Below are 12,771 nucleotides of genomic sequence, written 5' to 3' on the forward strand. Positions count from 1 at the left end.
GTGTTAACACAATGCCAAGGAGGAAAGACATCAGCAATGATCTTAGAGAAGCAATTGTTGCTGCCCATCAATCTGGCAAGGGTTATAAGGCCATTTCCAAACAATTTAAAGTCCATCATTCTACAGTGAGAAAGATTATACAAAAGTGGAAAACATTCAAGACAATTGCCAATCTTCCCAGGAGTGGACATCCCAGCAAATTCACCCCAAGGTCAGACCGTGCAATGCTCAGAGAAAATGAAAAATACCCAAGAGTTACATCTCAGACTCTACAGGCCTCAGTTAGCATGTTAAATGTTAAAGTTAATGATAGACAATTAGAAAAAGACTGAACAATTATGGTTTGTTTGGAAGGGTTGCCAGGAGAAAGCCTCTTCTCTCTAAAACGAACATGGCAGCACGGCTTAGGTTTGCAAAGTTGCATCTGAACAAACCACAAGACTTCTGGAACAATGTCCTTTGGACAGACGAGACCAAAGTGGAGATGTTTGGCCATAATGCACAGCGCCATGTTTGGCGAAAACCAAACACAGCATATCAGCACAAACACCTAATACCAACTGTCAAGCACAGCGGTGGAAGGGTGACGGTTTGGGCTTGTTTTTGCAGCCACAGGACCAGGGAACCTTGCAGTCATTGAGTCGACCATGAATTCCTCTGTATACCGAGGTATTCTAGAGTCAAATGTGAGGCTATCTGTCCGACAGCTAAAGCTTTGCCGAAATTGGGTCATGCAACAGGACAATGATCCCAAGCACACCAGCAAATCTACAACAGAATGGCTGAAAAAGAAAAAAATCAAGGTGTTGCAATGGCCCAGTCAAAGTCCAGACCTCAACCCGATTGAAATGCTGTGGCTGGAACTTAACAGAGCTGTGCATAAACAAATGCCCACAAACCTCAATGAACTGAAGCAACGTTGTAAGAAGAGTGGGCCAAAATTCCTCCACAACGATGGGAGAGACTGATAAAGTCATACAGAAAATGATTACTTCAAGTTATTGCTGCTAAAGGTGGTACTACAAGCTATTGAATCATAAAGTGTACTTAGTTTTTCACACATGGCTTCTCCATTTTGGCTTTATTTTTGTTAAATAAATCATGACGCAGTGTAATATGTCGTGTATTGTTGTTCATCTGAAGTTGTATTTACTTAATTTTAAGACCTGCTAAGGAATTGTTATTATGTCCTGATATGTAAAACCATGGAATTCAAGAGGGTGTACTTTCTTTTTCACATGACTGTAACTATGTAACAACAAATAATTTCTGATCCTACTAGCATTTTAGTTGGGTATGCAACAATTTTGAAGGGGAACGAGCACTGAGGAAGCTAGAATGAGTGAAAAAGATGTTATTAACACATTCCATTCATCTGTATAGTGCAAAGCGGATAGTACAGATGTTATTAACCCCCAAAAATATAAAATAAAACCCCAGAAATGCATTTACTAGTACGTTAACTCCTTGACTATTGTTTTAATTACTGCTTCTATTAAATAACATGCTTGCTTTAAATGTATGAAATTATATGTAGGCCTGGGTTTGCCAAGCAACCCTTGAACACTGCTCCCTAGCAGGTTCCTCTCCATGGACATGTGACTGTGACAGCCAGTAAGAAGGCTAGTGAAGGAGGAGGCATTATGAGCTTTAAAAGAGGGGGCAGCCATGACACGGAGAGAGACCTGCACGGAGCTGAGAGAGTGAAGCTTGTTCGAGAGCCACCTGTGAACTGGGACCTGAAGACCTGCAACACACTATGACAATACATGAGCTCCAATGCTCTACCGGTACTCTAACTATAGGTATGACTACCCAGGATTGGGAGGCATATTAAATTGACTATAACACACACCTGTGCAGAGGTTATGTGAACTATGATGATAATGTTTAATGTAACCTGTATGCAGTGATCCTATTTGTAAGGATCACAAGGTTACTGTTATCCGTCTGAATATATATTCTGTTATATACAACCAAGTGTTGTGTCCCCTTACTGGCTCCACACACGTGGGGTAGCTAACATAGATATGTGGATTTAGGCCCCCACCTAATATTTGAGGAGTTACATATTTTTTATTTTTATCATAAAAGAAAATAATATATACATTGAACTGTACGTGCTCACTGTGCTGCTTGTGCTCTTGTTTTGAATAGCTTATTGTATACAGTAATGTGGTAGTGTGCGAGGCATAGGAGGATAAAGTTACCTTGCCAGGTACAACATTGTAGATTAACCAGTTCCCAAAATGTCTTCTAACTCACTTGCTTAAACCACAATAGTTTTCTATTTCAATCTTTTAGAGGGAGAAAGCTGCACTATATTTTCCTAGTATTCAACCATCACATGGCACTTCCAACATCTCCATCCAGTCCCTTATACAATGAACATGGCACTCACAATGAAATCTGGCAAGACCTGGTGATTTTCAACAAGCAAAATCATTTACAGACCTATAAAAGTTTCAATTTCACCTAAATATTTAAGTTTCCGTTATAGCAAAAGTCTGATGTACAGTATGTAATATGTGCCAAAGCATAATTATACCTTAAAACAGATTATGCATGAAAATGTAATTTTATACTCAAAGCAATACATTTTCTACTAAACATTGCAAGAAATGGTACAAAGATACATATTATATGTGCAATATTTTGCACTGGCAAATCAAACCAACAGTCTTACCGTCTCTTACTGTGCACTGCTTACGATGAATGAATTAATAAACCACAATAGATCCATAAAGTGAGATACTGATTCATGTTTCCTTTACAAGTGGATTGGTAAAAGTACTTTGCATGAAGCTTGATTTCATTCAGTATAATTTCCAGTACACTGTATTAAGTTACTGGACTATGCATGCTTACCAAGACACTGGATAAGAAATACCGTGTAATCCTCTTCCTGACTCAAGATTAGTCACACAGAACTCATGCTCATTTCCTGGGTAAGGAAAGCTACACTTGCCTGGCTGTCTGTCATGATTGGAGCATGCACCCTGCAAAAGCAGAAGCAGCATGCATTCTGTGCTATTTGTGAAAGCCTTAGCACCAGGCTATTTATAATCTAAAAACAGTTGGTATTCCTTTCTTTAAACACTTGTTCATATAGATCCCCTTTTAAAAAAAAGATGTAATTTTCCTATTTGAATACTTCCTATTCCAACATAGAGGTGAACTATCAGTTGTGTTTGTCAGGATATTACTGCAGTAAAAAGTGTTCTAATAAATAACAAGTCATCCAATGTGTTTTACGTATCAATTTCTGAAAAGACTCTTCATCAATATTTGACTTACGGTACTATTCTAGTAAAGCCCACAAACAGCATCACTTACTGTACATAAACAGTGAAAATAACTGAACCAACATGCGTAATTTGGGAAATAATACTGTGCAGAGGGAAGAATTTGGTGAGGATGATATGATGTTAACCCAACTCATGCAGTTCATTAATAAAATAAATTTCTACTGAATGGACACATTTTATTCCTTCTGCAACACTAGTAGCTGTAACCATACACAGTTTTTAAGCATCAATACATACTGTAACATGTTTGTTGCTTATTTAAAGGCACTTTTTTAACGTTGATATCATTGTAATGTCCTGGTGGTCCAGACAACGGATTACAAAGGCACACTTTAACTATTTTATTTAGCACTAGCTGACAGACCTTTTTTTTGATCCATGAAGGGACTCATTTAAAGAATATATTTCTTAACCCACTGGTCTTCCCTGATACAATCACCAACAGTCATCAACAGATGGATTTAAGTTAAACACATAATTCGTTTTAAAAAGGTACAGATGTTGAAGGGTTATTGCACCAATTCATAATGCAGAATATTCCATTAAAACAAAGGATATCTCAGATTTTCCATAGAATTCAATGGCAGTGACAATGCAGCATATCAGAATATCCCACCGTAACGCGCCAGCGAGCGCAATGACAACAGCTACATCTGTACACTGCAGGTTGCATCAGAAAATCGAGCAACCTTATGAAGAAAGCAGCTATTATCCATAATCACAATATTGTCTTGTTGTTATAACATTATTATCTCAGCAATGACAAAGCCAGTGACCATTTTGGTCTCCTACAAAATGGCAGGGCCAATCAAGTTAAACGTGTCCTGAACCTTGGAGGTGAAAATGGAAAAACTTGAAGACTCCAGTTCATGTTTAAGTTAAAAATGGAGAGAAGGAGGGGTATATGAACAGTAAGTGCCAGCTGTATGTGGATCTTGGGCAAGTCAACGTATCCTCTTATTCCTTAACTTCTAGAGCTTTGATTGTAAGTCCATTGAAGAAGAACCGGCCGTGACAGTTTTTTTTTTAGTTTTTTTTTAACTATGGTCAGTGTATGTCATTCAAGTTTCAATATAATGCCCATATAGTGTTAGGCTTAATACTCCCTCTTTGCTTTTGATCTATAGCCCACTGTTATCCAGTAATTCTACTTATAAAATATATGCATTCATATCTAAACCATTAAATAATACTTTTTTTTAAAGTATATTTTCAATAAATAATCAACGGTATAGTAAAATGATAAATGTATGACAGACATCAGTAGCAGCATGTGACAGATATAAAACTCATTGCAGGTAGTTACAGAAGAAACACACCAAATGATCACAATCTATTCTTACCATCTGTGATTGGCTCTTTGGACAGCCATTGATATCTTCAACTTTTTCATTTGCTACAAAATAACAGAGAAACAAGTCAGTGAAGCAAAGAACCCAAGAAGTTTCAAGTCAAAGTACTGTACACACAGGCTTTGTCCTTACCTACAGCACGTGTATAATCCTATTGCCACTGATATGAAAAGCACCATAGACATGCACAGTCCTAACAGAGGGGAAGTGTGGATGAGGTATCCTATTAATTCACTAGTCCCTGACAAATAACTGCTGACATAAAATCCTCAGCAATTGTCTTTGCATGGTCAGGGATAATGTTTCAAGGCATCCCAAAAAGAATGAGCCCCTCCAGCTAACACAATGCACACATGGGAGGCATATGGTGTGATCAAGACTTCATTGCTGACATTTCAACATAAGGAGGATACACTTTAAGCCATTGTAAAATAACGGTTGGACAGTTACTTCCCAAGCATTCTAATGCGAACGTATTTTCAAACAAAATCAAGGAACAGTATGAGCCTTGAAAACATCTGGAGTTGGTAACTACAGACATATTGAAACACATTGAACTTAACTTCTTGGGTCCAAAACCCTCCTCTCTCCACCTACTTCACTTCTTCCCAACCCTAGTACTCACACGGTCTGCTTTCATGCTGTTTTCCCAGGAATCAGTCTTACCAATGATTTGAATGATTTCTGCTAGCAGCACACCATCAGCAACATCCTGTTGTAAATCCTTGATCAGCCTCTTGTGACCAGACTTTGCTAGGTAGTGATTTGCCCAGTCTGTATAAATCTGCAGAACAGAGGGAAGAGGGAGGGATAACGGAGAGAAGATAATAAAAATTATTCAGACAAATGTTGGCTTTGATGGCAAAAGTATTCAGGATCACATTCCACTTGAAAAAGTCAGAGCTCAAAAGGAAACTGTTACACAGCTATTATTTAAACAATTTCTTTCCTATTTTCAGTTGTGATGACTCACTTTATTTTCACATGAGGGTCGGCTCACTTCTCTGACCACACAAGAAACAAAAACTCACTTCACAGTTATCAAGGAAACTGCTGTCACAAGTCAGTCACTTTCCTTTCATTTTAATGACTAGGAGCAACTGATTCATCACTGCTGAAAATGCAGACGATCACATTGTTATATTTGGTCTGTAAAAATACTGCATAGACCTGTATGTGCAAACAAAGACTGTGTCTTCTTTTTGTTTCATCCTGTTTTTATTTATTCCTTAAATACAAAACTGTACAATACTGTGGATGCACGGAGAGGGGGTCTCTGGGAGTTGGAATGTGGTATGGGGTCTCTGACACGCATTGTGGAATGCTAAGACTGGTCCCGGGTGACAGGGGTTTAATCAGTGTGTGTGAGGCTTGCAGAATGAATGTCTAGGAGGTATGGGGAATGAAAATAGAAGGCTTAGCAAGAAAAGGATGGTTTCCAGGCAGTTTAGGGCCCAAAATAAGATTACGGAAAGTTAGGGGGGTTTGTTATAATAAATATGTGCTAAGCAGAAAAATATACCTTGTCAACAATATTCTTTGGCATAGATTACACTGTATAATGACTGCGTAATGTATATCCGGCTGTTAAGTATATAGGCTTCTGTATCACAAATAACTTGAGACCAAGCCTTTCAGACTTCCTCATTTTGGTCTCCTAGCATATGCATGGTAATAAAAATCATTACTCATTTATCCTATTTTGGCCTGGACATTTGATTATTGATTCAGGCAACGACAATACATACAAATATGTATTTTATTCTTTCATAGGGACACTGTAAATTAAACAAACAGTACAATGCATCATACAGTGCAGTGGTTTTCAGGGGTTATCCCTTCAGTGCTACAAGAACAGGCCTATTGGGCATTATAAGGGCTAACGTGTCCGCTTTTATTCTCTCCTTATACTAGATGTCATTGCTTTAGTACTGGAGTGGCATATAAAGCAACCTATAGAACAATAGTCTTGGTATACACATGATGATAGAATGTTTTACGTGTGTAATGTCTCAGAGGATGGTACAGTGAGCTACTCGTATCTATTAGTGCCATCGATTAGTGCCATTCATTGTCTGTTGTGCACAGTATGATCTTTAGCTTCCTATATTGTAACATCCTGCAAATTATAGAGGTGAAATATACATTTATAGTATGAGGCTAATACTTCTGAAAGGGCTTTGGCAAAAGTGAAGCAGCTTATAGAAAACTGTTACTTATTTACTTGTGAATTGTCCGTTTCTGATTTCCCTGGGTGACAAAATCATAACTCAGCATTTCTAGGCCGGCTGTTGAAATCTGGCTCAGACGGTTACTGCTGGAAGTCAATTCATTTGTATAACTGATATGAAATGGCTGTTCATTTTTCTATTATCCTTTGGCTGAGATATCCACCTTATAATGCAGAAGGGAATGAATCAGTAGAGATACTTTATGTGAATGTTTCAGAGTTCACCACAGCTTTTGCAGTTTGGGGCATTCATGTAGTTATATATGCAAAAATATGAGATATGTTGGCTGGTAAGGACCCAAATCGTTGGTACTTTGTCTTTCCATCTGTTGCATTTGTATGTTATGTGAAAACAATATATGTACTGTATTTGAATTGAATACTCTGTATTTCACTACCATTTTTAGAGGAATTGTTTACCACTATGCTCCTAACCTTTACTACTGTGTTAGTCCCGTGACTTCTATTGAAACATGGGCTGTTTATAAGATTCGACACAATTTGACCTCATAGTCATAACATACAACAGATGGAAAGACAAAGGACCACCATTTCTGGTGTTTTATTTGCATATGTTTGCATATATAATTCCTATTGAATATATCTCACCACAAGTTCAGCAGTTTTACTGGTGTTGGTGGTAGCGAGAGCAAGATATATTTAATATAAAATATTCTCTTCTTATTCAGTCACTGATTTGAAACTATATGGAAGAGAGTTTTAATGTCGAATAAAACAATCTATTGCACAGAAAATTATAATATTATGAAACAGCTTTCATAACCTTTGAATGGTGAAAATGTAGTGCAGGGGTACACAAAATGTTCTCCCTGTGCCCCCTTGTCTGCTCTCCTCCCCTACTCACATCCCCACCCCACCCCCCCTGCTTGGCACCGGCGTCAAATTACGTTGCAGGGTCATGTGACGTCACATTGCCATGGCAATGCAACATCACATGGCCCCGTGGCATCATATGACGCTGGGATACCATGGCGAGGCTTCGCCGAAGACCAGGTAGGAGAAGTTACAGAGGCCTCTCATGGCCCCCCAGCCTTTCATTTAAATGCCTTGGGGGAGAGCGCTCTGTAACTGCCGCGCCCCACCCACACAATCTCACGACCCCCGTTTGCACACCCCTGATGTAGTGCATGTTTTTAAATTGGGACTAGTCAAATATTTACATTTAAAGAACATAAAAAGCTGTGACACGTGGGTCATATTCCAAATGAATGGGTGATGAGCTGACTTAAATCTGCTTATTAAACATGGGAAATAAGCCCTCATTCCATATGATGTTAATCTGCTTCCCCGTGCTCGCAATAATTTTAGTCCCATTCATTTTAAGAAAGCTTTGTTTAAAAACCAATATTAAAAAAAGGGTTTCAAAATACTTCTAGATGTCAGATTTCTGTAAAAATGGTGTCGATCCCTCAGATGTGACATGTCACTGCCATTAGAACACTTTGGTCCATAGACGGACAAGCAGCGCTGAGGCGTGCGGACGCTCCACGCTGAGCCCCTGCATCCTCAATGAGGATGCCTTGAGAGGGGGCTCACGCGAGCGTCCGCAGGCGTTCTCAGGCTTTGGAGTTTTCAGCCGAGCGCCAAGCTGTTTTTCAGCGCGCTGTCGGCTGAAAACATCCAATCAGCCTGAAGCAGCGTCAACGTCACGGCGCCGTGACGTCGGCGCCGTGACATTGACATCAGTGCGTCACGGGCAATTGGACCAGCGACATCACTGCCCCGCCTCCAACCTCCTCCCCCCCGGCTCCCTACGACCACGCTGGCTCGCCTGCAAGTCCGTGCAATCGCGCTGACTGAAGCAGGCGAGCCTCAGCGTTAGCGCGCCTCCGCTCTCCCCACCCCTCTATGGCCCGGGCCTAAGGGGGGTGTCGGTATCTCACAAAACATATGATGTATATCACTCACTAGAGTAAGTAATTTGATATTTATGTTATATGATTGTAGCCTATGATACCAAGATAGATATCGGGTGCTACCTATGTGCTGGTATGAAAATGTATTTTCAGAGAAGGAGAAAAGGCTTCATGTCATAAAGACTTTCCCCAGCAAGAAGCACATTTAACGGTGCACACCTAGGCTGTTAAAACTTAACATTTAATCTACTTTGATTAAAATAATGGTACATATATATATTAAACCTTCAATCCAAAATTAAACAGTGTGTATCGTGTTCAATTTAAAATTTACATCAATGAGGAGTGCAAAGTCGGTATCTCCTGCAATTTTCTGCAGTTTAAAGGCCCCGGTTACATGGGCCAATAGGAAGCCGCACCGGGTGACATCACAGCTTCCTATTGGACCGCACAGCGCGGGAGTTTTGAAAATCACACATAATGTGAACCCTGGAGTGGGTACTGGCACCCACTACAGAAGTAAGTATCTCCAGAAGCAAGGGGTCATCTGAGCTTAAATTAATGGGCTTCAGGTCCATAGACCACCTTCTTCAATCCTGTATAATAAAAAAAATGAAAAAAATAAATTAAATAAAGGCCATGTATTGCCTTTTTGATACATAATTCAGAGATTGTATGATCATGTACCAGAAATGAAAGTCCCTCCTAGTATTGAAGAGGTTAAATGGCGAGTGCCAATTCATTTTTTGGGAAAGTAAAAGGCGCATTCACTGAAATATGCAGCGACTTCTAGGCTAAGCAATAGCAACAATACTGACAGAAAATCAAATATGCCTTGTGGCCTTTTTTGGTCTTGGAAGGCCCGAAACAAAGTTCACTGTGTCTATAGAACATTGCCTCTATGTTTCTGAATTCTCAATGAGATTCAAAAGAAAACAAAAGGTGAAGTTTAAGTGAACAACCACATCAAACTCTTGTGGTTTCCACAGTCTGGAAAAACTGACTCATTATTATGAATTCCATCCTTCTTTCAAAAGAAACTCCCCAGATGACTGGTATAAATGTCAAGTGTTTTGTTTAAAAAATAGGTAAGTACCCTAATTTTGTCTCGAGATCAGAGATTAATCATATAGCTGCTTTGAATTAATGGAAATGTTAAACAGTCTTAACTATAGGTACTCCATTTATATAAATATATTCCCCTAATAAAGTTAAAAAGTTACAATAACAAATTCATCATGCAACCCCTTCACTCCTTCAAGGCCTACAAAGAACTGGTTTCTCAAATGAAAAGGGCAGAAGTCAGTCAATTTGAATGAATAGTGAACAAGTAAGAAGTATGCCAGAGATATACAGTACATAAACATAATCCATGTAAGTCTTTCAAGCAGTGAATCAGCTCAACTACAAATTATATGAAGTACTTAAGTTTAGCTTCTTAGGCTCGAAAGACTTGGTACAGCTGTAGCAGAGGTTTTTGCACCCGCTGGCGCGATCCGGGTGAAATAGCCCATTAGCCATGCCCTCTTTTTGTGTGCAGCTGATTTTGGACAATCACCGCTTCTGCCGCTTGTGCATTGTCCTACAGCGACTGACATTACGTCCCATACATCTGTACTTGTAAAGGGTGTCCAAGTCTAATATTTTCACAAACAATTTGCTTAAATTATCTTTCAATAAAAATCCACCCAGTATTCCTTAATATTTCCCAGAGACAAATTGAGGTTTTTACACAGTTGCCAGAAGAAGAAGTGAGGCGTTATTATAGGCCTCGTGCAGGGAAACTTAAAAAGAAAACACATTTTACAGTATAGAAGGACATTACAAGTTAGGGGCAGGTTAATTCTACAAGCTTCGAAGTGGACAATAATTAAATGGCTAATAACGGGCTGCTTCTAGGATTAGTCCCTTTATAGGTGTGATCGGTCATGTAAAGGATTTATCCACTTTATCGACTGTTTACTTTACAGTAATCATTTTACATGACTGTTCATGAGCTACATTTGAGGACTGTTATGCTAAGGATTTCCTCAGATAGAAAGTAGTATGATCAACAGCTGAAAACTGCTTGTAGGGCAGGTGAGGTTACAGTGTTATGAATATATAAAGGAATTTGACAGCTGTTGATTTGCTGTGGACGCTCTGCAGTAGCTCACTTTCTTTTACTGTATATAGCTGTTCTTTCTTGTGATTTAACCATAGAAGCTACCAACAAGGCATCTTCTGAAATTACTACTTTTTAATTTACAGAAGAATTTCATGTTTGCGAGACTGCTGTCTGAAAATGGTTGCAATACACAAAGCATATTTATGCATATTCATTTTACTCTTCCCCCACAACTTTGCACTAATCCCCTACTCTTGAGCCCAGGAGAAAAAATACCTTGACGTGCTCTGTATCCTGCCAGCTGCTCCCTCCTGCTGCCAAGTAATCCACAGTAATACTGAATATACAGTAGGAGGATGAACTGGAAGTGGGGGAGCATAGCTAACACCAATGCAAGATTTACAGCGTTTTTTCAAGGATATCTGGATAAAATTCTAATTTTACTTGACCCCTCGACGCTTGCGCATTTTATGCTTTCTTGACCTGCGTCTCCTTGACTCTTGCCACTTACGTTTAATAATTCACCCAAATAAATACAGACACCGTTGTTCGGTACAAATGGCCACAGTCTTTTATTAAATATATACCGCAAACTCCAGCAAGTAGCCCCTACCATTGAACCCACGTATACTTACCACCACTACATCACCCAGTGAGCACTTATGGTTTGTAACACCTGGGGTCGCTCTTAGGAGAACCCACCTTTGACCCGCCGCACCTCGCCCTGACCCAAGATCGCATCCTGTTGAACCCCTCACATTCCACCAAATTAACCACCTGGGCTAAACTGACAAGTCTGCACAACTCCAGCTGTGACAGCATATAACACCACCAAAACCTTGTATCCAATCATCCTCCTTCCTTTTTATTATTATTTTCACACTTTTTTCCTCTCCATTTAAAAAAATAAAATAAAATGACATCATCATAACAATAATCATAAAACATAACATTCCTCAACAAACCTGGACCCAAAAAGGCGGTGGATAGGTGGGAACCATTAAGGGAGGTGGTCAGAACATGAAAGAGGTCACAAGGCTACAGCTCCTTGAGTAACTTCTATCTCCCTCATTCTCCTGCCCAAAGGGTCATGCTTCCCGTCCCCTAACAGGTCAGTGTTTACTTTACATGCTAAATCCTTGGAATTAGACCTCTTTTTTTTTCTCTATGACGACTTGGTACTAGTTTGTTAAAACACAGTGTGATCCCCTCTTCACCAGAAACATGCCATTACTGTACAATACAGGCTAATCCTGTAAATTACATAGAAAAAAATAGAAAGAACATGTCTTGTAATGGTGACCGTTACAAATGCATTATCTTTGGTCACTAACATCATGTGCGCTGCACTTCATTCTGAGGGAAGGAAGCTTTTTAAGTTTGTGGAAGAGAGTTGAAACAGAATCAATCAATGACAGAAACTGCCTTCCAATCTGATGTAATCCATGGCATTGGGTAGTGAAACAAACAAGCAAAACAGTGCTTTAAAGAAGCAATCCATGCATTTTTTTGTAATAAAGAATTGAAGCAGGGGATCTGTAGAGCTGAACCCCATTCATTTCAGCTTCATGGACCCTTTGCTTCCAGATATACTTACTCTGAGGGGGCTGCGGTATCTCCTGCAGTTTTATGCAGTCACATGGGCCAATAGGAAGCCGCACTATGTTACGTCACAGCTTCCTATTGGCCCGCAGGCGGCCATAATGTGAACCCTGGAGTGGCTACTGGCACCTACTATGGAGGCAAGTTCTTCTGGAAGTAGGGAGCCCCCGGAGCTGAAATTAATTAAGTTCAGCTCTGGAGACCCCCGGGCTTCAATCCTGTATTAATTATTTTTTTTAAACGCGTGGATTGCCGCTTTAAGCTGCAATTAATACATCTTGACATTTTCTTTTTA

The 12,771-nt window shown here is 39.6% G+C and overlaps 1 protein-coding gene across 10 annotated transcripts in view; it reads right to left on the bottom strand.

The window, feature by feature from the left end:
* The window catches only part of NAV3 (neuron navigator 3), an 879,638-nt gene that overhangs the window by 271,748 nt on the left and 595,119 nt on the right, over window positions 1-12,771 (bottom strand). For all 10 annotated transcript variants that reach the window (XM_075600199.1, XM_075600193.1, XM_075600190.1 and 7 more), the window contains 2 exons: window positions 5,327-5,444; window positions 4,652-4,704 (listed from right to left, as the gene is read on the bottom strand). In XM_075600199.1, the coding sequence (XP_075456314.1) occupies window positions 4,652-4,704; window positions 5,327-5,444 (171 nt within the window). The remainder of the gene's footprint in view (window positions 1-4,651; window positions 4,705-5,326; window positions 5,445-12,771) is intronic.

Source organism: Ascaphus truei, chromosome 5, assembly GCF_040206685.1.
Source record: "Ascaphus truei isolate aAscTru1 chromosome 5, aAscTru1.hap1, whole genome shotgun sequence".
NCBI classification, from domain to species: Eukaryota; Metazoa; Chordata; class Amphibia; order Anura; family Ascaphidae; genus Ascaphus; species Ascaphus truei.